General features: G+C 45.9%; 1 protein-coding gene across 1 annotated transcript in view; it reads left to right on the top strand.

The window, feature by feature from the left end:
• Nucleotides 1–1,672: 1,672 nt before the first annotated feature.
• Nucleotides 1,673–27,709, top strand: part of LOC133282500 (ubiquitin-conjugating enzyme E2 R2-like) — an 87,355-nt gene continuing 61,318 nt past the window's right edge. The window contains exon 1 of the mRNA XM_061478501.1: nt 1,673–1,925. Coding sequence (XP_061334485.1) covers nt 1,749–1,925 — 177 coding nt within the window. The 5' untranslated portion in view covers nt 1,673–1,748. The remainder of the gene's footprint in view (nt 1,926–27,709) is intronic.

Genomic DNA, 27,709 nt, shown 5'->3' with positions numbered 1-27,709 from the left:
AAAGTTCAGGCTCCAGGAAGACTCATTTCCTTCATCTTGAAGACCCCTACTCACAAGAGACTCATTTACTTCATCTTGAGACCCTTGCCCACGAGCAAGGGGGGCACTGCGCAGGCGCAAAGGACTTTCTAGCTCATTATAATATGAAGTGGGGATAGGATTATGCAACCTTATGAATATGTATAACTTCAGAGAATAAATGTAGAGGGAAACAACTCTGAGGCACTCATACCTTTGGAGGAGCTATCCCCCATGTGTCTCAGTGCTGAATAAAAGCATACCTCTTTACAACCTTAACGAGATGTGGAGTCTATCCGCATACCAATATTCCCCACCTATACTAGGGAATTATGAATATATATATGGCTAATGCAATAGTGAATGTATATAAACCCGTAACAAATGTTAATCAGTCCGCCTCTGGCTACAGTCACTAGCCCAGCAATGTTGCTTTTGCTTTATTGAATTTGTCCCTCAATAAAACCTTGCTATCTTGTTTAGAGGAGTGAGCTCGTATTTCACAATATGCAACTCAAAAACAGACCAAATGTTGTAAATATTTGTAACCCTTAGTGGTTTTGCTAAGTCAGAATGAGAAGGAAGTAAGAGAGTGGAAAATTACTGCTTAGCACTTAGTAGACTATAAAAGGGATGTGTAATAAAGGTCTTCAGATTTCACCAGAACTGGAGTCCATCTTTGATATGCCACAGGTGGGTGGTTAGCAATTGCATTGTGCATCACTTGTGTTTATTGTTTTCTTTTTCTTTTCCCCTTTTAGTTTTATATCCTCACACCTTGTTATTTCTTTTATCATTATTACTATTGGTGGTAGTGCATGCATTAACTTTTCCAGAAATGAAACCCAGATTTGCACCATCTGAGGTTGGACTACACTGCTTTTCCTCCTACTGGATAACTGCTTTGTTATTTTATTTATTTTTACAGTGAATAATAATTATATTATTCCTTAAGGGCTGGATAAGGAACAGGAGCTCACAAACATCATCTAAGGTGCTTGCTCAGGTTCACAGGTCGATGTACAACCTCTGCAAACGTTTTTCCTTAACAGTGTCAGGGAATGGGAGGAAGGATCAAAACTGCATTTTCTTCCTGTAGCAGCTCACACATCCGTGGATTCACACAAAATAACATCCGTGGGAAGGGGGTAACTGCCTGTTCCTCTTACTGCTGATTTGGGGTTACTGCAGAATTTTTAGGAGATGCTGGGTCATGCAAGGTGGCCCTTCAGAAACCATCCCTTGTGCAAAAAACGCTCTTTTTTGACCGTGAATGTCCGTCAGCACAGCAGCATAAGAAAGCTATGCCCCGCCGTACCCCTGCACAGCACCGCCCCTTTCGTTCCACTTCCACTAGCAGCTCAGCACGTGGTTAATCTTCCCCCATCGGCCCCCGCGTCAGGCATCGTGGGGTCGGGCCTCGCTGGAGGGGAGATGCGGACTTGGCCCGTGGGGTCTGATACAGCGCCAGAAACTTTTCGCCTACATGCCTCATAGGGAGTATAGTCGGGAATGCTGCCTCTTTAAGCGCGCCTGTATGGGCGGGGCGTGTAGCGGGCCGGGGCGTGTAGTGTGGCGTGTCTTGTCGTACGGTGGGGCGGGGTTGGGGTTTTACGCAGCGCGCTGACGTTAGCGGTGAGCGGGTGCTGTCACAAAGGGAAGTGGCGGCGGTTGTAGTTGTCAGTGTGGGGAGGGGTGGAGAGTTGTAGGGCGGCGGTTGCCGCCGTGCTATGGCCCAGCAGCAGATGAGCAGCTCGCAGAAGGCACTGATGCTGGAGCTTAAGTCATTGCAGGAGGAGCCGGTGGAGGGCTTCCGCATCACTCTGGTCGACGAGTCTGACCTGTACAACTGGGAGGTGGCGATTTTCGGGCCTCCCAACACTCTTTACGAGGGCGGCTACTTCAAGGTAGGGGTTTTCTCCGTCGACGGACTGTGTTTCCCAACGTCGCTGTGGTGCTTGGGGGGAGGGTAGCTGTCTCTTGCACCATCTCCCTCACCGCCTGCTGGGCCTCTTTGTCCCTTTCTCTGGGTTAAGGTTTAAGAGCTTTGTTCCACAAAACCAAAGTATCCTGTAGCTTAGGGAATATTAGATTTGTGTTACGTTCAGTTTGGCCGTATTGATTTAAAGGACGGGAGAGCTTTGCCACAAAGCTTGTCATTTGCAGTCAGTTGGCTGGCTTACTCATGTAGGTGTGGTAGGTATATTCTTTGATTTGCCTCCATTGTTACTTATTTAGGAAGTTGATTTAGGCATGGGTTAGTACCTGGGTCATTTTTGCATCCAAATGGTTTGGCGACCTCTTCCTGTACTTATTACTTCCCTCCCCTTCCGCCTTCCCCCCCTCCTCCCCCCCGCCTTTCCCCTCCCGCCCCCCCCCCCCCCCCCGGAAATCACAGTAGGTCAAAACATTTCCGTTTCGGTTCGGAAACTCTCTAGACTGTATATTTGTAATTGTTCCTGGAAAGAAGCTGAAGCAGCCCGTGAAATAATCCAGGGATGTGTAGATTCTAGGCAACCGGGACACCTTGGTATTATGAATGTGATATTTTCTTTTGTATTTTATGTCCTTGAACTTTTGTGCCTTTCTCCTAAATTCTTCCGACTGATCTTATGATACCTGTTGTGAGAGTGGGAGACTACGATCTCATGATGTCCTTGCCCTCCTGCAGCAGAGGGATTCCTTTCAAGCGTTATGGCTGGAGCCTGTCAAATGTTGTTTCTGATTCCTCTTTGTGAGGAGCTGTGCATGGTGTGGGTTCTTGTGCTCCTTGTGTTACTTTGGTAGAACATCCTTAGTTCTGAGCCCCTGAAAGAGTTGTCTTAAACTCTTGTTCTATCTCTAGGGAGAAGGAGTCCTGTTGTTCTGATAAGTGATGCTCTTGGCTTGCTTTGTATTAAGCCTTCAGGTAAACCTTTATATAAGTTAGACTTGGTGTCCTGAGTTCAGCTGTAGCAGTTATTTTTCTCCCTGTTAGCAGCTGGTGCGTTGCTTTGGTTTTGACTTCAGTCTGGGAACAGTGCTGATGACACACTGTTTTGATTTGTTGCTAAATAATGTTTATTCTGATTAGGGACTTTTAGTTTCATGCTCTGTCAGTGAGGAGGGGCACAAGAAGCTGGGAGGAAACAGAGACAGGATATGTGACCCAAACTACCCAAAGGGGTATTCCATACTGCAGCACTTCATGCCCAGTAGATCAATCTGGGGCAAGTTACCCGGAAGGCCCAGATAGCTGCTTGGGTTGGGCTGGGTGGTCAGCAATTGTACTGTGCATCACTTGTATTTGTTTTCCTTTTCCCCTTTTAGTTATATAGTCTCCCTCCTTTTTATTTCCTTTATAGTTATTGGTGGTGGTGCTCGTAGTAGTAGCAGCAGCTTTGTATTGGTACCTTAGTTACTAGACTGTTCTTATCTCAACCTGTGGGCTTTACGTTCTTTTGATTCTCCTTCCCAACTCTCTGGGAGTTTTTGGAGGTGGAGAGAATGGGGATGTGAGTGAGAGAGTGGCTGTATGGTTCTGAGTTACTGGCTGGGCTTAAACTGTGGCACTTGGTTTACTTAACTGTTTAGAGAGAAGTTTAATATGTTAGGCTTTACTTGGTAGAGTGATTTCTATGATATATTCATAGTATATGTAAGGTGAGCACTAGTTCAGATTAATTTTTAAATAGTAGGTTATCGGTAACCTAGTACAGGCTATAATAAAGTCAAGGAGTTCTTAAAAATTCAACCACAGCATCTAAATGTATTTTATCAACTAATATAGCATGCTCAGATCTGCTGTGGTCCTTCAGAGTTTAGGACATCCCAGCTAGATGGAAAGGCCAGTAGCCTTCAGAAGAAACCAATTTATGTAGAGCAGCTTGTATCAGCGGGGATAGGAGCAGTCTTGAACTGCAAGCTTCCCTCTATACAATCGGCCTTTAGGTGTACATCTACAGTGGAGGCTGTCATTCCCACACACCCTAGTGACAAGTACAGCAGCTACTCAAAGTCTGACTACAGTAGATAATGCAGCTACACCAACTCCAAGAGATAAGTACAGCAGGTACTCAAACTCTGACCACAGCAGTCAGCGCAGCTACACCAGCCTCAGTGACAAGTACAGCAGCACCACATGAGAGTTCTGATGGTTTTGAATAGTCTTTGGGTATCCTTGGGACCTGCCTACTGATTGCAGTGCAGATCACCATGCTGGCACGCATAGAGAGTGTGTTTTATCCACAACTATTTTGTCTGATCTCGAAAGTTAAGCGGAGTAGGTTTGGGTCTTGTCTAGGGTTAGATGAATATATAGGAGGAGCAAGAGATTTTCCCTGATGCTGGACAGTCATGAATGGCAGGGTGTGTGGGACAGTATGGGCGAGTATCTAGTCCACTGGGCCCCTCCAGTGCTTTGGAAGTGTTGGAGATGGAAGTCAGCTGTATGGAGTCCCCAGCAACAAGCTGCAGAAACTGCTGAAGGGGACAGTGAGTTATTTTGAGCCTGGTGGGCCCATGACATTCAGGCCATCAGAGCAGAGATGCAACATAGAGATGGACTCATGATCGAGGGGTGGACTTAGCAATGGACATTATTGCCCAGGTTATTCACGAGTGTGAACACTGCACACAGCCTCTCCTGCTCTGAAAGACTGTTCCAAGAGATGGAGCCTGGCATCATGGACCGGATGGACTGAGCAGCTTTATAGGGATTGGTCCATGCATTAAGGAATGATCTCTCCCTCTCTGTGTGGATGTGTTTATATCTGTCTCTCTCTCTATATATATATATAGGAGTGATGGTATATTGAAAATGTGGGATCTGAGCATGATGTGAATGGTATGGAGTAAGGGGTGGATACAGTCCTGGGTTCAGCAGTAACAGTTATTTTTCTCCTTAGTAGCTGGTGCAGTGCTGTGTTTTTTTACTTTCAGCCTGGGAACAGTGCTGATAACACCAGTGTTTTTAGTTGTTGCTAAGTAATGTTTATTCTGACCAAAGCTCCCAGCTATACAATCAGCCTTAAGGTGTACATCTACAGTGGAGGCTGTCACAAATCTAGGTATGGCTGTCCTTATCCCTGTCAGTCTCTGCTTTATGAATTTTTATGTGGCTATTCAGTATGACTGGGACTAATGTTTTGGGCAATCCTTTGCTTAAGTTCTAGACCACCACACTCAAGGAAGGAGTGTTTCATGCACTGGTTACTTCTCATTTGATGCTGGCAAGGCAGAAGTATCTCGGGGTTACTGATGTTAAGTCCTCCGAAGAGGTCCAGTTATAAGAGCAAGCTTCTAGCAGTGTCAGTTGTATTGGGCTACAGGTATTTGTTTGCAATAGGTGACCTTGATTGATATTGATTTGTGTGGGGATTTGGTTGGTTAGTTTTATTTTTTTTTCTTTTTTTGTTGTGTGGTTGGTTTTTTTTTTTTCCTCTGGCTGTCCTGGGTTCAGCAGCAGCAGTCATTTTTCTCCTACTTAGCAGCTGGTGCAGTGCTGTGTTTTTGACTTTCAGCCTTGGAACAGTGCTGATAACACCGATGTTTTCAGTTGTTGCTAAGTAATGTTTAGTCTGAGCAATGACTTTCTGAGTCTCATGCCCTGCCAGGGAGGAGGGGAAGCTGGGAGGAAGCAGAGACAGGACACCTGACCCAAGCTAGCCAAAGAGGTATTCCATACCACAGCATGTCATGCCTAGTATATAAACTGGGGGCAGTTACCTGGAATGTCTAGATCACTGCTCAGGTGGGGCTGGTTATCAGTCTGGGAGTGGTGAGTGGTTGTTTTCTCTTCCCTTGTTATTTCCCTTATTATTATTATTGGTGGTGGTAGTAGCAGTGTTTTGTGTTTTACCTTAGTTACTGGACTGTTCCTATGTCACCCTGTGGGAATTGAGTTAGATTTTCCTCCCCATCCCTCTGGGAGCAGGGGCTGGTGTGGTCAGAAGGAATAATTTTCTCAGAATGAAAAACTTATCTCCAGGATGTAGTACCAGTTGCCTGTTTCTTAGGTCAGCTGGGAAAGATGTGATATGATAAGACAGGTCTTTGGATCAGAACCTGCTGGGTTATGTGGTAGTTCTGAATTGCTTTAAAAACAAAAGGAATGTGTGGGTTGTGGTGTTTTTTGTTGCTTTTTTGGTTTTGTTTTGTTTTCCTGGTTTTGCAGGCAATGCCTGAGCAGTAGAGAAACACATTGTGCTTCACGCTGCAGAATTATGTGTGAGCTGTGCATTGATGCTGTTTTTTTTCAGCTGAGAGGGTTCTTTGTGATGTGGCAGGAGAATCATAGAATAGTTAGGGTTGCAAAGGACCTTAAGATCATCTACTTCCAACACCCTTGCCATGGGCAGGGACACCTCATACTAAACCATCTCACCCAAGGCTCCATCCAACCTGGCCTTGAACACCACCAGGGATGGAGCATTCACAACTTCCCTGGGCAACACATTCCAGTGTCTCACCATTTTTACAGTAAAGAACTTCCTCCTTATATCCAATCTAAACTTCCCCTGTTTAAGTTCGACCGCATTACCCCTTGTCCTGCTTTTGATGCAGCCCAGGATACGGTTGGCTTTCTGTGCTGTGAGAACGCACTGCTGGCTCATGTTAAGTTTCTCAATGACCAACACCTCCAAGTCTGTCTCTGCAGGGCTGCTCTGAATCTCTTCTCTGCCCAACCTGTTGCTGTGCCTGGGATTGCTCTGACCCAGGTGTAGGACCTTGCACTTAGCATGGTTAAACTTCATAAGGTTGGCACTGGCCCACCTCTCAAGCATGTCAAGGTTCCTCTGGATGGCATTCTTTCCCTCCAGTATATCAACTGAACCACACGGCTTGGTGTCATTGGCAAACTAGCTGAGGGTGCCCGCAATCCCACTGTCCATGATGCTGACCAAGATTTTGAATAAGACTGGTCCCAACACTGATTCCAGCCAGTCCTTTATCCACCAAGTGGTCCATCTATCAAACTGATCTCTCTCCAATTTAGAGACAAGGATGTCATGCGGGACAGTATCGAACGCTTTGCAGAAGTCCAGGTAGATGACATCAACTGTTCTACCCCTGTCCATCAGTTCCATAGCCCCATTATAGAAGGCCACCAAACGTGTCAGGCAGGATTTCCCCTTAGTGAAGCCATGCTGGCTGTCACCAAGCACCTTGTTGTTTTTCATGTGCCTTAGCATGCCTTCCAGGAAAATCTGCTCTAAGAATTTGCCAGGCATGGAGGTGAGAGTGACTGATCTGTAGTTCCCCAGGTCATCCATTTTCCCCTACTTGAAAATAGGTGTTATATTTCCCTTTTTACAGTCATTGGGAACTTCACCTGACTGCCATGATTTTTCAGATATGATGGCCAGTGGCTTAGCAACTTCATTTGCCAGCTCCTTCAGGACCCGCTGGTGGATTTCATCAGGTCCCATGGACTTGTGCATGTTCATGTTCTTAAGATGGTCTCAAACCAGATCCTCTCCTACAGTGGGCCTAAGGTCTTCATTCTCACAGTCCCTGCATCTGCCTTCCGAGACTTGGGTGATGTGGTCAGAGCCTTTGCCAGTGAAGCCTGAGGCAAAGAAGTCATTAAGAACCTCAGCCTTCTCCAAATCCTGATTGTCTTATTTGAAAAATTTCACTTTTAGTTCTGGCAGCTGATACTTAAATGGGGACCACAACAGCAAAGGCTATTAAGCTGTAATCTGGTGGTGGTATGTGCTAACTGAGATATATTTTAGTGGCTGAGGGTTGTGCTTGGTGGAACTTTAGCCACCTTGGTTGACTGTTTATTGGTCTATTAGCATTGAAATCCAGTGGTTTACTTTGATGTTTGGTCTGTCAAAGTCTTCAGGCTGGTAAATCTCTGCCCAGTGCTTTGATCAAGCAATGGGTTTTGGATGCTTGCAGTACTATTAGGTGGTACTTCCTGATGATTTACTTGAAGTTTTGTGTTTGGTTCAGTTGCACCTTTGTGTCCCAGTTTTTGATTGTGGTGGTTTTTTTTTTTTGGTTTACACTACCCACCCCACCCACCCCATGTTGTTTTTGTAGTTGATTGGTATTCTTGTGCTGGGAGCTGATATTTTGGTCAAGGTGCAAGTGAGAAACTGAACTTTATTATGAAATCCATGCTTCTGGGTAGTTCAATGTATTGACCATGTATGCTTTGTCAAGCATGTTTAATGTAGAGCAAGAGTCAGTATTCAGAGCTTCTTTGATTTAGGCTGGGTAGATGAAAATGAATGCACTTAACATGAAAGGAAACAAATTAACTGTATTGTTGGAGTTGCTGTTTGATAGATCAGTCAACTTCATAAGGTTTTTTTCTACTTAAAAGAGCAGCTATTAATAGACGTTGGGGGGGAGAACCCAAGTGTCCTGGGTTCAGCAGTAGCAGTCATGTTTCTCCTTTTTGGTAGCTGGTGCAGTGCAGTGTTTTGACTTTCGGCCTGGGAACAGAGTTGATAGCGATGTTTTGATTTGGCCAAGGACTTTGTGAGCCTCATGCTCTGCCAGGGAGGAGGGGAAGCCGGGAGGAAGCAGAGACAGGACACCTGACCCAGACTGACCAAAGAGGTATTCCGTACCACAACACGTCATGCCCGGGGTGTAACTGAGAGTTACCCGGAAGGGCTGAGACTGCAGGGTTGGAGGAGGTATCGGTCAGAGCTTGGTCGGGCTGGGGGGGCGAGTTATCAGTCGGCTGGTGGTGAGGTGTTGTATTCTCTTCCCTTGTTATTTCCTTTATCATCATTATTATTATTGGTGGTAGCAGTAGTGATTTGTGTTATACCTTACTTACTAAACTGTTCTTATCTCAACCTGTGGGAGTTGCATTCTTTTCGATTCTCCTCTTTGTCCCTCTGGGAGTAGGGGGAGGGCAAGAAGGGGGGGAAGTGAGTGAGCAAGCTGTCTGCCTGGTTTTAAACCACGACAGTTCTTTTTTTGGCGCCCAACGTGGGGCATGAAGGGTTGAGATAACAGATCTGACTGGATTAATAGTCATTGCTGACAATGCTTATTTATTGACTCTCAGAGTTGTTCCTCTTGATCTCACAGTTTCAGAATGCAGTACATTACTTGGACCCGGTATTTCCTGTGTTATTGTTTATCAAGTGTGGGGCTTGGGCTAAGGTTCTTGTCTCACTGTGCTTTATGGCAATGACTTGTAATACGGGCGGGCTCCAGCAGCAGGGCGGGACAGACGTGGCCGTGGACTTGTACCTGGCCGTCCGGCTGCTCTTCACCGGCCTGGCCCTCGCCTCCATCTTTGTGAGGCCTCGGGGAGCCGAGGGGGAGCGGCCCCGGGAGCCGGCGGCTGCTGGAGCGACCCGGGAGAGCGGCCCCAGGGACCGAACGGCGGCGGGAGCGGGGCCGGAGGCTGCGAAGGGACGGCTGTCGGTGGAGGAGGTCGGGGAGCGGAAGGAGGCGGCTTCCGAGCAGCGGGAGAAGGCGGAGGAGGAGCCGAGGCCCGCGGCCGAGCCCAGCCCTGAGACGGCCGAGAGCATCCCCCGGCAACCGCCCGCCGAGCCGCAGGAGGATGCAGGAGACCACGCAGCATTTCCCAGCAAGGCAGACGAGGAAAAGCTGAACTCAGGAAAAGAGAAGCTGGTGGTGGGAGAGCCGGCAAGCACAGCAGCTACACCAGCCCCAGTGACAAGTACAGCATCATCGTTTGAGAGTTCTGAAGGTTTTGAATGGCCTTTGGGTATCCTTGGGACCTGCCTGCTGATTGTGATGGGGATCAGCATGTTGGCACACATACAGAGTGTGTTCTACCTAACTTCAAAACTCTTAAATGTAAATGGTCTGGGGGGACGACTGGGAGGGTGTGTGGGACAGTATGGGCAAGTATCTAGTCCACTGGGCCCCTCCAGTGCTTTGGAAGCATCAGAGATGGAAGGCAGCTGTATGGAGTCCCCCGCAACAAGTTGGAGAAACTGCTGAAGGGGACAGTGAATTACTTTGAGCCTGGTGGGCCCATGGCACTTCAGGCCATCAGAACAGAGATGCAACAGAGATGGACTCATGATCGAGGGGTGGACTTAGCAATGGACACTATTGCCCAGGTTATTCACGAGTGTGAACACTGCACACAGCCTCTCCTGCTCTGAAAGACTGTTCCAAGAGATGGAGCCTGGCATCATGGACCAGATGGACGCAGCATCTTTATAGCTACTGGTCCATGCACTTAGATAAGAGTGATGGTATATTGAAAATGTGGGATCTGAGCATGACGTGAATGGTATGGAATAAGGGGTGGATAATGTCCTGGGTTCAGCAGTAGCAGTCATGGTTCTCCTTCTTGGTAGCTGGTGCAGTGCAGTGTTTTGACTTTCGGCCTGGGAACAGAGCTGATAGCGATGTTTTGGTTTGGCCAAGGACTTTGTGAGCCTCATGCTCTGCCAGGGAGGAGGGGAAGCCAGGAGGAAGCAGAGACAGGACACCTGACCCAAACTGACCAAAGAGGTATTCCATACTGTCCTGGGTTCAGCAGTAGCAGTCATTTTTCTCCTTCTTGGTGGCTGGTGCAGTGCTGTGTTTTGACTTTCGGCCTGGGAACAGAGCTGATAGCAATGTTTTGGTTTGGCCAAGGACTTTGTGAGCCTCAGGCTCTGCCAGGGAGGGGGGGGGGGGCCAGGGGGAGGCGGAGACGGGGCGCCTGACCCAGGCTGACCGGGGAGGTGTTCCATACCACAGCATGTCATGCCCAGGAGGTAACTGGGAGTTAGCCGGAAGGGCTGGGAGACTGCAGGTTTGGAGGAGTATCGGTCGGTGCTTGGTCGGGCTGAGGGGGGCGAGTTATTGGTTGGCTGGTGCTGAGGTGTTGTATTCTCTTCCCTTGTTATTTCCTTTATCATTATTATCACTGGTGGTAGCAGTAGTGATTTGTGTTATACCTTAGTTACTAAACTGTTCTTATCTCAACCCATGGGAGTTGCATTTTTTTTCGATTCTCCTCTCTGTCCCTCCGGGAGCAGGGGGAAGGCAAGAAAGGGGGGGAAGTGAGAGAACGAATTACCTGACTGGGTTTAAACCACGACACATACCACAGCACGTCATGCCCGGGGTGTAACTGAGAGTTACCCGGAAGGGCTGAGACTGCAGGGTTGGAGGAGGTATCGGTCAGAGCTTGGTCGGGCTGGGGGGGCGAGTTATCAATCGGCTGGTGGTGAGGTGTTGTATTCTCTTCCCTTGTTATTTCCTTTATCATTATTATTATTGGTAGTAGCAGTAGTGATTTGTGTTATACCTTAGTTACTAAACTGTTCTTATCTCAACCTGTGAGAGTTGCATTCTTTTCGATTCTCCTCCCTGTCCCTCTGGGAGTAGGGGGAGGGCAAGAAGGGGGGGAAGTGAGTGAACAAGCTGTCTGCCTGCTTTTAAACCACGACACCAAGCATTATGCATTGTTTTCCCAAGTAATGTGGGGGCTAAATACTTTCGAAGGCATTGTCTTCCCTGCGTTTTGTAACTCCTTAACCATGTGCTGTTTAGAGTTCTGTATTGTTGGATTCAGCTTTTTCTGAATTATTTTAATTTAAAAGCAATTAGTAATGTGGAAATCTTTTAGCAGTGACTTGATATGGAACTTACAGGTAACTGATGGGCAAGCAGAAGCAATATGTTTAAAAATTTGGTATTGTAGGCTACTTCCTAGACAGCTTAAAATTAAGCAAGAAGTTGTAACTAGTAGAACACTTAAGTCCACAAATATTTCTCGGTGTCAAGGGAAAAAAAAATGTTGTACTCTAAGCTCAAAAAGCTGCCTTCTGCATTGCAAGGTGCTGCAGAGTTTCATTATATATACTTAATCTTCCACTTCTGTTGCCTTTAAGTATCATAGATGCTAATAAACAGTGTATGCAGAGTTGCAGTAAAGGGTTATGGAACTGCAGGTGCATAGAACCTGGAGTTGTTTGCTTTGGGTCTGAAGAGTTCCCATTCCGGGCTATCTCCAAAGTAAAAATGCTGCTAAGCATAAATAGACAATGAAATCAATTATGTACTGTTGCCTGCTATGTAGCACTTCCATAGCCCACCAACTAGATACATTCAGGTCAGCAGCAACTGGTCCCGACTGCCCTCTGACCATCACCCCAACAACAAATGAACTTTGAAGATACCAGACAAGTTCTGCAGTGTCATCAGTAGGCAACAGCAGCTTTATAGGGATTGGTCCACACACTAAGGAATGATATCTCTCTGTGTGTGTCTGTCGGGGAAGGAGAGGAAATGTATGTGTGTACATACACGAGACAAGAGTGATGGTATATTGAAAAATGTGGGATCTGAGCATGACGTGAATGGTATGGAATAAGGGGTGGATACTGTCCTGGGTTCAGCAGTTGCAGTCATTTTTCTCCTTCTTAGCAGCTGGTGTAGTGCTGCGTTTTTGACTTTCAGCCTGGGAACAACGCCACTCATGACTGTCCAGCCTCGGGGAAAAATCGCTTAGTCCTCCTGTATCATCGTCTAACCCTAGGCAAGACCCAAATCCGACTCTGCTTAACTTTTGAGGTCAGATGATCACCATCATGGTGATCCCCATCACAATCAGCAAGCAGGTCTCAAGGGTACCCGAAGGCCATTCAAAAAGTTCAGAACTCTCAAATGATGGTGTAAATAGTCTGGTGGGGGAGCTGGGAGCATAAGAGAATATCTCCTTCATAGGTTAACCACCCGAGGAGGGGAAAAAAAGATGTGTAATTGCTAAACACTTCTATTATATACACCTCCCAAAGTATAGAGGTGATGACCATGCTGGGAAGGCAGGCCAGACCAGTTTCATGATCGATGAGTCCATGTCGACGCGGAAGTTGTGGACAACGCAGAGACAATCAATGTGGTCAAGCAATTGTCATTTATTGAGCATCAGACATGATCTTTTATACACAAATCCACACCTTGATTACACGCTGATTGGTTAACATGCCTTGCCAACAAGCTTCTGATTGGGTTTTACACGAAGTTGTTCAATACAAGTTACGACAGTTACCTATGTTTAGCACTAACCTCAACATCCATACACTGCAGTTTTACATCCTGTTTTTTGTTCTTAACATCTGTTCTTAACATTGCTAACGTTGCAATTTCATTTCCTCCACTGCTATCTCTGGCTAACCTCCCCTCTGGCCTAGTATTTTTCCACTTATAGAGAAGCTGTACTTATGCTAACTGAGAAGCCCGACTCATGCTGAGTCCATACAACAATTCCCCCTTTTTGTTTTTGAGGCAGGCGCGTTAGTCAATATGTTCATATAACGCAGTGATTTCTTCATATTCGGTGCCAAGTCCCAATTCAGTGTGTGATTGTTGAACAAACCAAGCTTTCGGAATAAACCTCATGCACAACGCTTTCCCACATGCAAAAATTCCACAGCCAATAAGCAATAACACCATCAGCGTGATTAACAATTGTGCTAAGCTATACAGTAAAGGTCGCAGCCAGCTGCTAAATCCCAACTGAGCTAGCCAATCGTCTAAACCTTGTTCCACTTTACGTAGTTACATGCTCTTGCATTTGCTGCAACCGCTTCTGAATAGATCATGAATGATCAGTTAGATTAAAACAACACATGCCTTCAAAATCATTACAGCCATGCCCATGAGCTAATAATAAGAAATCGATAGCCGCGCGATTCTGCAATATAGACTTATGACTACTATCTATATCATTCATAAGGTCTGTTAAAATTGCAGATGTAAGATTGGCTTGTTTCACAACCCAACAAGCAAGCTTTTGCATATTAGCATTAGCAATAGTTGCTGCACACCCGGGACAAAAAATACTTGTTAAGAGATTTTTGACTGCCTAAAAGCTTTGCAGAGTCCTGACACGTGCTCTCCAGCGTAGTAAGAAATCTACGAGATCGAACCAAAGTAGTTTTGTTTAACAGAGATACTGATGGAGCTACAAGACTAAGGCGTCCCAGATAACATGGTCCACCAAGGGGATGTTTTGGGATACCTTGCCAGGCACGATCCCCACAAATCAAAAAAACCTCCCTTAGGCAAAGCTAACAACATGCTTGGAAAAAGTTCATACCCGCCAAACTCCTCTAGACCTACAGCTCCCCCACACCATGTTCGGGCCTCAGAAGCATCCTCTATCCCATAAATACCTGATCCAGACACATTTGTCCACACATCAAGTGGATAACACAATATGCCGATATGAGAGCTTACACACCTTGTTTTAGTTGGGGTATCAATTATATTAGCGCTAAAGCCAAAGCACAAGTCATCTTTAGTTCCGTTTATGGATCCTTCCAGCCACACTTCCTGTGGATCCCACGGTAAGGTTTTATTCAAATGCTGAATCAAAAAAACGGACATCCAAGCTAATGTCTGGTTTGCAATATTACCAGGGATACAACCTCCACACCAAATCTGTTTGTTGGCCTGGCAGGCCGTCTGATTTCCGTGACACCAGCTATCAGACGCACTAGCCTTGTCTCCTTCCTGCTGCGATATGAAATGTTACTTATATATCCCACAAATCTTTCTGGCTCCAAAAAAGGTATACCAATTAAACAGGTGCGAAATGGATCAGACACAGCTGTTAAAGACACACAAAAACTAAAAGTGTTGGTTCTGTTCGCCCATGTTACCCATACATAGACAGCTTTTGCAATTCGTTCAGCTGGTGGGAGAGGTACTCCCCCTTTTTGTTTTTGCAAAAGCTCCTTAAGAGTTGCATGAGCATGCTCCACAATAGCTTGACCAGTTGGAGAGTGAGGGATCCCTGTGACATGACGAATACCCCATTGATAACAAAAAGTCTGAAACTTACGGGAGACATATGCAGGCCCGTTATCAGTTTTAATTTGAAGAGGGACCCCTAAGGCTGCAATGGCAGAGTGCATGTGTCAAATGACGTGATGAGCCGTTTCACCAGTTTGTACAGTAGCCCAAAGCGCTAGCGAAAAGGTATCAATAGAGACATGGACATATTTGAGACTACCAAATTCAGGGACATGTGTAACATTCATTTGCCATAACTGAAGGGCCATAAGGCCTCGAGGGTTTACCCCTAGGCCTACACCGAGACCACTACGCTGACAAGCTGGACAAGACCGGACTATGCCCTGTGCATCCGTTACAGAAATGCCAAATTGTCGAACCAGCATTTTTGCAGATTGATGGAAAAAATCATGGGAAAAAAGTGCTTGCTCAAATAAATTAGGTGTGGGACCTGTCCATACAGGAGCAGTGACAAGGTTGTCGGCATGGTTATTTCCGATGCTAAGACCACCACAACTTTGGTGACTACTGATGTGTGCGATGAAATACGACTCAGTTCGCTGATTAATGACTTGTAACAATTGTAGCAAGGTTTTTTGTAAAATAGAATTGTTCAATGTCTTAATCATTGACCGTTCAAGGCGTTGAACAACTCCCACAACATAAAGAGAACCTGATACAACATTAAGAGGTTCTGTTTGCCACTTTAAAAAGACCCAAGCCACAGCCTTCAGTTCTAAAGTCTGAAGGGAATTGCCAGGTTCTCCTTCAATGAATTGTTTTTTCCAACCGTTGTTAGTGTGCCAGGTTGCAACAGCAGTTTTAGATTTCTTGCCTGCATCTGTAAAAACAGTGCAACCTTGTACGGGTCGCTCAGACCTTTTAGGACATTTCACCCAGTGTTGTCCTGATAATAGTGGCAAGATTTTTGCTTTAGGGAAGACATTGGTCACCTTTCCTGCAAAATCTGTCATAGCAATTTGATATTCTGTGGAAAAATGTTCAAGTCACTCCAAATAACTAGAGACAACAGGTAAAATTATCTCACAGGGGTCACGACCTGAGATATCAATCACTCTATTTCTTCCTTTCATGATTAACTGGGCAAGTAACTCTGATCTGGTAATTACTGTCTTGTGAGGCTGATATGACAAAAAGATCCACTCAAGGGTTCGCAATGATTCAGCTTGAAATTTTACTATTAAAGCCAAAGGGTGCTGTCTGTCCCCTCCAGAATTTATGATAATCAAAGCGACTGGCTGGTCTGCTAAACACCTGGAGGCATAACCATCAGCAATTTTTGGGGATATACAATCCAAGGCCTGACTTAGCTCACTGGTTAGCTGTTGCTTGGCTTCTGCCTTGTGTTCCTGGCCTAATAGAGGCATCAATGGTGCAAGATCATCATTTGTAATACCACAGACATGTCGAACCCACTGAATATCTCCCATGAGTTTCTGCACATCAGTGAGCGTTTTGATCTTGGAAGAGATTGTTACCTTTTGGGGTCGAATACAGCTGCCAGAAATGACCCAACCCAAATAGTTCCATGGAGCAATTCGCTGGATCTTTTCTGGGGCAATACATAACCCTTTGACAGATAAGGTGGTTTGCAGGTCATCCAATAAGTCACCAGGAATGCTCTTTCCTGCTATTAAGATATCATCCATATAATGATAAATGATCAACTCTCGATATCTTTGTCTTACCGGCTCCAATGCCCATGCAACATATACCTGACAAATGGTAGGGGAATTTTTCATCCCTTGGGGTAACACTGTCCTATGATAGCGTTTTGCAGGAGCCTGCTTGTTCACGCTAGGTACTGTGAATGCAAATTTTTCACAGTCCTCTGGATGCAGACGGATGGTGAAAAAACAATCCTTTAAGTCAATAATTAACAATTCCCAGTTCTCAGGGAGCATCGCAGGTGATGGTAGCCCTGGATGCAATGCTCCCATTTCCTGCATAACAGCATTTATGGCTCGGAGATCATGCAGTAATCTCCATTTTCCTGACTTCTTTGGGATAGTGAAAATTGGAGTGTTCCATGGGCTTGTAGACGGCACGATGTGTCCTGCCTGAATCTGTTCCTGTACTAATTCTTCTATTATTTGCAGCCTTTCTAGTTTAAGCTGCCACTGATCTACCCATACTGGTTTTTTGGTCAGCCAAGTTAGTTTCAGTATAGGTGGCTGCTCTTCAGTGACCGCCCCTAAAAAGCTGAAGTAATCAATTTTGTATGGAGCTGACTCAAGACATCTCTCCCTATCAGTGCTACAGGAAGGTGCAGCACATAAGATTTGACAGTGGCAAGGGCTCCATCTGCAAAAGAGCAAGTGACTACTTCTTGACTAATGAAAGTCTGTTGACAGCCTCCCACTCCCATGACTCCAGTAGGAGCCTGTATCAGTGGCCAAGAGGGAGGCCAAAGATGCATTGGAACAACAGTAACATCCGCTCCGGTATCTAAAATCGTTGTGATCTTAATAGTCTGCCCATTTTTATGTGATAATATTACAACCTCAGTTGGTTTCCCTCTGGTAATATCCATAGCAAATAGAACATTCGGTTGCCCTGTTGATCCAAAGTTTCCGTGGCCTCTGTCCTGTGTCCCCCTCCTGGGTATCTTTGCTTCAAATGGAATTAGCTGAGCTATTTTCTCCCCTGCTGGTATTGAAATTGGTGGTGTTAATGTATAAACTATTATTTAATATTACCTTGGAAATCCGCATCAATTAATCCTGGGACTACGAAGATACCCTGACGGGAGACAGAGGATCACCCAATCAATAAGGCACTAAGTCCATGCCCCAACGGTCCCCATAATTGTGACTCTATCAAATGCACTTGAGAGTCACTCAATGTAACAGTTACTGCGGTTGCCACGTCCGCTCCGGCACTGCCGATGGTTGCTGAGGCAATGCGGTCCAGGCACCCTTCATTTGTGTCGGAGCGCAAGGGCAAGCGCTCGCTCTGCCGTTTCCCATCCCTTTACACTCCTGTGTGTTGTGAATTGGTTTATTACAGCGCACACACCATTTAGTACTACACTGATTAACTGGCTGATTCCTATTCTGTGCCCTACATTGAGAACGAAGATGCTCTGACTTCCCACAGTTATGGCATTTTCGTTCTCTCTTTCCTTTCCCTTTTCCTTGCACAAGCGGACGAACCGCAGCCCCTACAGCCTCCGCCATATCGGCTGCCTTTTGTTTATGACCCATTCGCTCAACAGTTTCCAGCATCTGAGCTACTGAAGTACCTCTAGGCAATGTATTCAGAATCTGTTTCACCTGATCATTAGCCCCATCAAATGCAATCATATCCAGTAATTTTGCCTTCATATCATCACTTATATCCAGGTTGCCTTGCAACGCAGCAAATAACCGATCAATAAATTGTGAATAAGATTCTCCAGGTCCCTGTTTTAGAGACCAAAAACCAGGAGTTGCCTTGTCATTTGGAAGCGAAAGCCAGGCTCTCAGACCCAATTCTTGGGAGCGGGTCAAGACCTGACCAGGAAGCTGTGCTTGATTTTGTGGATCGGTATATTGGCCTCGACCGAAGTAAGCATCTGCTGGTACCCCAAACAGTGGGTCTCCTTGTTGGCAGGGCTGATTCGCTTCTCCCATACAAGCCAACTCCCATTTATTCAAAAACAAAAGTTGCAAGTTAGGGGGAAGCAATGTTTGAGCAATCATTTTGACATCATATGGGGTTAAGATATATGCAGAGAAAATATGAGCAATAATCGATTGAGGATACGGCACTTTTAACCCATAGGTTGTTACTGCGTGACGGGCCTCCTTTACAATTTTTAAATCAAACGCTTCCCAGTCCTTTCCCCCCTGCACATTATCAAAAACAGGGAAAAGAGAAGGACCTTCAGAAAACTCCCCAGTTACCACCGCATTCTCAATCACCCCTCGCCACTTTTGGGCTGGATTAACACCCCCCATGCTCTCATCACCCCCTTTCTCAAGGAAGAAGGTGGCGCAGTTGGTACAGCTGTCTCTTGGATTTCAAGAGCTTTGAGTTTTTTCAAAAGCTGCTGCAACTGGGCGTCTCCCAGACCCACAGACACCTGTTGATGGAGTGAACAAATGGATTCATCCTCTGAGCCGTCATCGGAGTCGGGAAGAGGAGGATACAGGTCTGGCTCTGCCTCAGGTGAGTCTGGATCTGGTTCCAACTCAGACTCTGGGTTGTCCTTGTTTCCTGCACCAGCAACGTTCTGCATATCTTTGGCATTCTGCACGCTCGTATCGGGTGTTTGAGGTTTTCGGGCTCATTCGCCCTTTTTAGAAAAGTCAGTCACAGTCCTTTTCGGGACACTCTGCAGTATGACAGGAGGTGCAAAGGCCATTGCAGAGGCACAATCTGGGGCTGTAGCCATCAGCACGGGCACAACTGCAGTCCTTCCTGATTTTACGTCTCTTAGAGTGTTTATGACTAACCTCCACAATGTGGAGTGCTTCTGAGCCTCTTTGGACCCTTTACTAATTTCGTCCCACAGCGCTTGACCAATCCGGTCCCATTCTGGAACCTCAAACGCATCTTGTGCTGAGGGCAAGAAGCCACAATCGTGGGACCATTTTAACAGCCTCTGGAGGGCTGCACTATCATATTGCAAACCTCCCTTAGAGAGAATGTGTTGGAGGAGCTTCACCACCACCTGTTCCTCTTTGGATAGTGAGTGCCCCATCTGCTCCCCGGCCGCTCACCTGATCAGGGCGAGATTCCTGAAGTTCTGCAAAGTCTGACTTCCAGCACCGGGGCAGCGCTACTCTCGGCCGGCTCACCGCCCCCTCTTGTCCCGTCGGTCCTTCCACCTCAGCTCTGCAAGGTACCGATTTGAGGGTCCCTGTTTGGGTGCCACTTGTCGACGCGGGAGTCGTGGACAACGCAGAGATGATCAATGTGATCAAGCAATTGTCATTTATTGAGCATCAGACATGATCTTTTATACACAAATCCACACCTTGATTACACACTGATTGGTTAACATGCCTTGCCAACGAGCTTCTGATTGGGTTTTACACAAAGTTGTTCAATACAAGTTACGACAGTTACCTATGTTTAGCACTAACCTCAACATCCATACACTGCAGTTTTACATCCTGTTTTTTGTTCTTAACATCTGTTCTTAACATCGCTAAAGTTGCAATTTCATTTCCTCCACTGCTATCTCTGGCTAACCTCCCCTCTGGCCTAGTATTTTTCCACTTATAGAGAAGCTGTACTTATGCTAACTGAGAAGCCCGACTCATGCTGAGTCCATACAACAAGTCTATTGTATTTCAAGTCATTACCATGAAGTACAATGACACAAGAACCTTAGCCCAAGGCCCCCAACTGATAAACACTAACACAGCAAATACTGGCTCTAAGTAAGGTATGACATGCTGAAACTCTGAGATCAAGAGCAAAAACTTTGAGAGAAAATAATTCAGTATTGTGATGAGTGACTATTAATCCAAAACAATAAATGCTTATCAGAAATATTATTAGACACACTTTGGTCAGATATGTCATTATCTTGACCTTTCGTGCCCCACATTGGGTGCCACAAAGAGCTGTTATGGTTTAAGCCCAGCCAGTAACTCAGAACCATGCACTTACTCCTCCCCCCTCTCTTTTTCCACCCCCCACTCCTGGAGGGATGGAGAGGAGAATAGAAAGAATGTAACTCCCATGGGTTGAGATAAGAACAGTCCAGTAACTAAAGTATAAGGCCAAACCACTACTGTTACCACCAATAATAATAATAATGATAAGGGAAATAACAAGGGAAGAGAATACAACTGCTTTCCACCTGCTGCCTGATAACCAGCCTGACCCGAGCATTGATCTAGCAGTTCCGGGTAACTGCCCTCAGTTTATATACTGGGCGTGACATGCTCTGGTATGGAATACCGCTTTGGCTAGGTTCTGTCCAGCGTCCTGTCTCTACTTCTTATTGGCTTACCCTTTTCCATGGTAGAGCATGAGACTCAAGAAGTTGTTGGTTGGAGTTAACATTATCTAGCAACGACTAAAAACATCGGAGTTATCAGCATTGTTCACAGGCTAAAAGTCAAAACCACAGCACTGCACCAGCTACAAAGAAGGGGAAAAATGACTGCTGCTGCTGTGAACCCAGGACATCCTGTCTGACCAGTTAGGTGGCCTTCTATGATGGGGCTACAGACCTGATGGATGATGCTGAGCCCTGAGGGACGCCACTAGTGACCATTCACCAACTAGATGTCATGCTATTTACCACCACTCTTTCAGCTTGGCCATCCAGCGAGTTTTCAATCCAGTGAAGGATATACCTGTACAGGCCATTAGCAGCCAGTTTCTCCGGGAGAATGCTGTGGGAGGCCGTGTCAAATTCTTTACTGAAGTCCAGGTAGACAATATCTGCAGCCCATCCCTCATCTACTAAGCAGGTCATCTTGTCATAGAAGGTGATCAGGTTGGTCAAGCAGGACCTGCCCTTCATGAACCCATGCTGACTGGGCCTGACCTCTCCATTTTCCCACATGTGCTTTATGCTCTTGCTTAGAATCATCTGCTTCATGACCTTCCCCAGCACTGAGGTTAGGCTGTCCGGTCTGTAGTTTCTGGGGTCTTCCTTCCTGCCCTTTTTATAGAGGCCAACCTCCAATCCTCAGGGACCTGCCCACTAGACCAGGACTGCTGATAGATGATGGAGAGTGGCTTAGCAAGCTCCTCTGTCAGCTCCTTCAGCACTCTTGAGTGGAATCCATCCAGTCCCATAGACTTGTGTACGTCTAAGTGGATCAGGTCTCTAACCATTTCCTCCTGAATGATGGGGACTTCAATCAGCTCCCCATCTCTGCTATCCAACTTAGGGAACTGAGTACCCTGAGGATGGCTGGTGTGACTGTTAAAGACTGAGGTAAAGGCAGCATTAAGTACCTCATCCTTTTCTTCATCCTCAGTCACTAGGTTTCCCCTAGTATCCAGTAAAAGATGGAGGTTCTCCTTGGCCCTCCTTTTATTGCTAAAATGTTTGTTAAAATATTTCTTGTTTTTTTTTTTATGGCAGTGGCCAGATTTAGTTCCATCTGTGCCTTTGCCTTTTGAACTTTGTCCCTACATAATATAACAACATCCTTGTACTTTTCATGGTGTGACAGTCCCTTCTTTCACAGGTGATAGATTCTCTTTTTTTATTTTATTTTTTTCAAACAATATCTCCCTGTTCAGCTAGGCTGATTTTTTCCACACCAATTTGATTTTGGGCACATGGGGACGGCCTGCTCCTGTGCCTTAAGGATTTAATTCTTGAAGTGTGTCCAACCTTCCTGGACCCCTTTGTCTTTCAGTAATGTTTCCCAAGGAATTCTGTCAACCAGCGTCCTAAACAGGACAAAGTCAGCTCTCCAGAGGTCTAAGGTGGAGGTTTTGCTGATCTTCCTGACTTCTCCAAGGACTGAAAATTCAGTCATTTCATGATCGCTTTGCCCAAGTTGGCCTCCAACCATCACATCACCCACCAGTCCTCTGTTTACAAACAGCAAATCTGGCCAGGTATCTCCCCTAGTTGGCTCACTAACCAGCTGGGTTAGGAAGTTGTCTGCGATAATCATGTTATTATGTTTCTGTGATGCTGATTATGTCATGATTTCCCTGCTGCATGATGTCTGCCAGCTCTTCCTGTTTGTTGCCCATGCTGCGAGCATTGGCATAAATGCTTTTAAGTTGCCCTGTGGATCTGGACTCCAACAGCGACATGCTACCCTGTGGCTCATATCCAGCGAGCCTAGTGTTATCCTCTTCCCCCTTTGAACCTAGTTTAAAGGTCTTTCTATAAGCCCTGCTAGCTCCTGGGCTGGAATCCTTTTCCCCTTTTGGGACAGTCATACCCCATCTGCCACCAGCAGGCCTGGTGCTGTATAAACTGACCCATGGTTAAAACCCCCAAAATCCTGGTGCTGACATCAGTCACGGAGACAGGAATTAATTGATGCGATCTTTCTGATGTCACTGTTTGTGACTGGCAAGATGGATGAGAACACTACTTGGGCTCTCGAACCCTGGACCAGTTGCCCCAAGGCCCCAAAGACCTTCTTGAGTCCCATCAGGCTTCTTGAAAGCAGGAAAAGGGGAAATATAATCTCCATTTTAAAAAAGATCTAGGGAACTACAAGCCCGTCAGTCTCACCTCGGTGCCTGGCAAGATCATGGAGCAGATCCTCCTGGAAACTAGGCTAAGGCGCATGGAAAGTAAGGAGGTGACTGGTGGCAGCCAACATGGCTTCACTAAGGGCAAATCGTGCCTGACAAATTTGGTGGCCTTCTACGATGTGGCTATGGCATTGGTGGATAAGGGAAGAGTGACTGATGTCATATGCCTGGACTTTTGCAAGGCAGTTGACACTGTCCTGCACGACATCCTTGTCTCTAAATTGAAGATGCATGGATTTGACAGGTAGACCACTTGGTGGATAAGGAATTGGCTAGATGGTTGCACTCAAAGAGGTGTGGTCAACAGCTCGATGTCTAAGTGGAGATCAGTGACGAGTGGCGTTCCTCAGGTGTTGGTATTCAGACCGGCACTGTTCAACATCTTTGTCGGCAACATGGACAGTGGGACTGAGTGCACCCTCATCAAGTTTGCCTGTGACACCAAGATGTGTGGTGCATGCTGGAGGGAAGGGATGCCGTCCAGAGGGGCCTTGACAGGCTTGAGAGGTCGGCCATGCTAACCTCATGAAGTTCAGCAAGGCCAAATACAAGCTCCTGCACCTGTGTTGGGGCACCTCTCTTGTGAAGACAACCTGAGGGAGTTGGGCTTGTTCATCCTATTGAAGAGAAGGCTCCAGGGAGAACATATAACTACACTGCCTGTGTGGATGGAGGTGAGTGTAATTTGAGGAAGAATGGTAGCAGGATGATTGCACGATGGATTTTCATGTTTCAAAGTAATGATTTAGATCCTTCTCTGTAACAAAAATTAACCTCAGAATTTGACAAGCGCTCTGTGCAAATTGTTGGGAGTGGTGTAATATCCAGCAAGGTCACTAGGTGGAGTGATAGGTCCATTTTTCTTGTCGCAGGGCCTGGCAGTTGCTTTTGTGGGCTTTGCAGATGCTCATATGGTAGAATATTATAATTTTATGGTTACAAATATGATAAATTTGATAGGAAATGCAATATAAGCTATAAAGTGTTCCTTTTTTTTTAATTCTGCACTCTAAATATGTAAAAGGAAAAATAGCACTTTTTTGGGGTGGATGGTGATAAGTGCAATATATTCTTTCAGCTTCATATTCTCATGCAGTACAGGTTGAGATTTTCTATCATACATGATGAAATGTGTGGTCTTGTTCTCATATGCTGGGAATATTTTGCGCAGAAATTGCATGTGGCTGAATCTCTGGGGTCCTTTTTTCCATAAAATAGGATCATGCATTTACCGATTGATAGATAAGTACATAAGTAACAAGTTCCTTAACAGTTTCCAGTGGAAAAGGCTGGGTAGCTGTGCCACCTAAGCAAAAGCCAAAGGAAATCTTTAAATCCTGAAAGTCACTGTAGATGTTGGCAGAGCTTTCTTGAAAGGACGGATATGTTCTGAACAAACTCTTTCTTGCCAGTGAGGAAAATCTCCTGCTGTTGCAATTCTTAAACCAAAAGTAAAAAATTTTTATGTCCCATGCAAGGGCCAGTAGCTTCTGATGATTTGAAGATTTTGTATCTTCAGGTTCTTAGTTTTTCTGTCATCAGATTCTTTGTGCTCATTCTTATGAAAATGCATGTTTTCACTAGTGTGTATAATGGCATAACTTGTCTTTTGTGTTGCGGTTTCCCCCCCTTTTCGCTAGAAGGAAGTTGTTAGCACAGCCAGGCTGTAGAATAAACCTTTATTTTCTTTTTTTTTTTTTTTTTTTTTACTTGTAAGTGTACTTTTGATTTATTAATGAAGATAAGGCTGGAGATATGTTTTTAACTTGGAATGGAAAGTGCAAACCTAAACTTTGAGATGACATTTTCATTTATTGATCCAGGCTCCAGGCACACCTGCTAGCGTATGGTGGCATGCAATATTTTTTCCTTACCCACCTTTGAACCAGAAAACATGGCAGATAAGCTGTCCAGTTTGATTGGCATAACCTGTGGAAAGAATTTTCAATGCATAGGATAAAATCTGGTACCCTAAACTACTTTGCATTTTGACAGCATGATGGAGACTTCTCTGAGTTCATGTGCTATGTTGGTGTCCTGATTTCAGCTATAACAGTTTTCTGGGTTGTTTTTTTGTTGTTTTTTTTTCCCCTTCCTAGTATCTGGTACAGTGCTGTGTTTTGGATTTAGTCTGAAAACAATGCTGGTAATTGTCTTGGGTTCGACAGTAGCAGTCATTTTTCTCTTTCTTAGTAGCTGGTGCAGTGCTGTGTTTTTGACTTTCAGCCTCAGAACAGCAGTGATAATACTGATGTTTTTAGTTGTTGATCAGTAATGTTTACTCTGACCAAGGACTTTGTGAGTCTCATGCTCTGCCAGGGAGGAGGGGAAGCTGGGAGGAAGCAGAGACAGGACACCTGACCCAAACGAGCCAAAGAGGTATTCCATACCACAGCACGTCATGCCCAGTATATAAACTGGGGGCAGTTATCCGGAAGGGCTAGATCCCTGCTCTTGTGCGGCTGGGTATCGGTCAGTGGGTGGTGAGCGGCTGTATTCTCTTCCCTTGTTATTTCCCTTATCATTATTGTTATTGGTGGTAGCAGCAGTGGATTTGTGTTATACCTTAGTTACTGGACTGTTCTTATCTCAGCCCGTGGGAGTTACATTCTTTTGATTCTCTTCCCCATCCCTCTGGGAGTGGTAAAGAAAGGAGGCTAAACACACACATACACACACACATGCACACACACACACACACACACACACACAGAGCCCATGCTTCCACAACTAGTTCCAGTCCAGTTCTTCTTTATTCGCTGCAGCATGGTAATATATAGCATACTGATATGGGTCTGAGCTACGAAGCCAAACAGAACCACATCAGTCACAGTGACTGTCTTCAGTCACTATAAATTCCATTCTATAAACAGTCACTCCCCAGGCTGTTTCCCAGCCTGACCCTGCACCCGTGCGCACAAACACTCCCTGGCTTGCTCAAGACCAAGGTGCACTATTAACAATTCTTTTTCTTTAATTATCCACATAGCGGGAACAGGACAGCTTGCAGTTCCCACATCTCCCCCTTTTTTATTTTGCACAATCAAGGCAGCAAGCACTTTGGCTTCAGTTCTTAAAAAGTCTCCAGATGACATGGAGGACAAGCAAACCGAATTGGTGATGTCTGGGCTCCAAAGACAAGGTCTAGTTGGCTCACTAACCAGCTGGGTTAGGAAGCTACCTTCCACACCCTCCAAGAACTTCCTGGATTGTTTTTTATATGCTGTGTTGTATTTCCAGCAGACATCTGGAAGGTTGAAGTCCCCCATGAGAACAAGGGCAAGCTTCTCCCAGTTGTTTACTTCATTGAGGGGAAATCCTGTCTGACCAATTAGGTGGTTTTCTATGATGGGGCACCAGAACTGATGGATGGGGTAAAGCAGTTTCTGTAAACCTGGATTTGTGCCAAGTGTTTGGCACTGTCCCATACAATATCCTTGTCTCTAAACTGGAGGGACATAAATTTGATGGATGGACCACTCGGTGGATAAAGAATTAACTGAATGGCTGCATGTAGAGAGTTGTGGTTAATGGCTCAGTGTCCAAGTGGAGACCAGTAACGAGTGGTGTCCTTCAGGCTTTAGTGTTGGGACCAATCTTGTTCAATGTCTTTGTCAGTGACATGGAAAGTGGGATTGAGAGTGTCCTCAGCAAGTTGGTGGATGACACCAAACTGTGTGATCTATTGCATGATGCTTATTTAGCGACTAGAGGGTACAAAATGTCAGAAAATCAGAGTAAGCCTTACTTAGCAGCAACTAAAAAGGCTGAACAACTAACAGGTTGAAGTCCCCCATGAGATCAAGGGTGTCCTGGGTTCAGCAGTAGCAGTCACGTTTCTCCTTCGTGGTAGCTGGTGCAGTGCTGTGTTTTGACTTCCAGCCTAGGAACAGTGTTGGTGAAGCCGATGTTTTCGGTTGTTGCTAAGTGATGTTTACCCTGACCAAGGACTTTGTGAGGCTCATGCTCTGCCAGGGAGGAGGGGAAGCCGTGAGGAAGCAGAGACGGGGCGCCTGACCCAGGCTAGCCAAAGAGGTATTCCATACCACAGCACATCATGCCCGGGGTGGGGGGTAACTGGGAGTTACCTGGAAGGACACGGGCTTCCGGGTGGGACTCGTTTCTTGGCCGGTGGTATTGTATTCTCTTCCCTTGTTATTTTCTCTTATCATTGTTGTCGTTGGTAGTAGTGGTGGTGATTTGTGTTGTACGTTGGTTGCTGGACTGTTCTTGTCTCAACCTGTAGGAGTTGCACTCTTTCGATCCTCCTTCCCGTTCCTCCAGGAGTGGGGAAGGGGAGAGCCCAGGGGGGGGCGGGGGCCTCGATTGTTGTCGGCCCGGCACCACTCACTGGGAGTGAGTGAACAAGCTGTCTGGCTAGGGTTTAAACCACAACAAAGGGCAAGTGATTTTGAAGCTTCTCCCAGTTGTTTGCAGAGCACTTCATCTGTAGCTTCATCCTGGCTAGGTGGTCTATAACAGAGTCCTACCAGGATATCTGCTTGGTTGGCCTTCCCCCTGACCTTCACCCACAAAGCTTCAGCCTTCTCACTCACAGCACTGAGTTGAAGGCAGTCGATGAGCTCCCTGACATACAATGCAACCCCACTACCTCTCTTTTCTTGCCTGTCCCTTCTGAAGAGCCTGTAGCCATCCATTGCAGCGCTCCAATCATATGAATCATTCCACCATGTTTCTGTGATGCTGATTATGTCATAATTTTCCTGCTGCACAATGGCTGCCAGCATTGGCACAGATGCAT

This window comes from Pezoporus flaviventris, unplaced genomic scaffold, assembly GCF_033815535.1.
Source record: "Pezoporus flaviventris isolate CSIRO_AGI_PZ_B2104156 unplaced genomic scaffold, CSIRO_AGI_Pfla_v1 ptg000125l, whole genome shotgun sequence".
Taxonomy (NCBI): domain Eukaryota; kingdom Metazoa; phylum Chordata; class Aves; order Psittaciformes; family Psittacidae; genus Pezoporus; species Pezoporus flaviventris.
The sequence above is the reverse complement of the archived record's forward strand: the minus strand, read 5'-3'. Positions and strand labels throughout refer to the sequence as shown.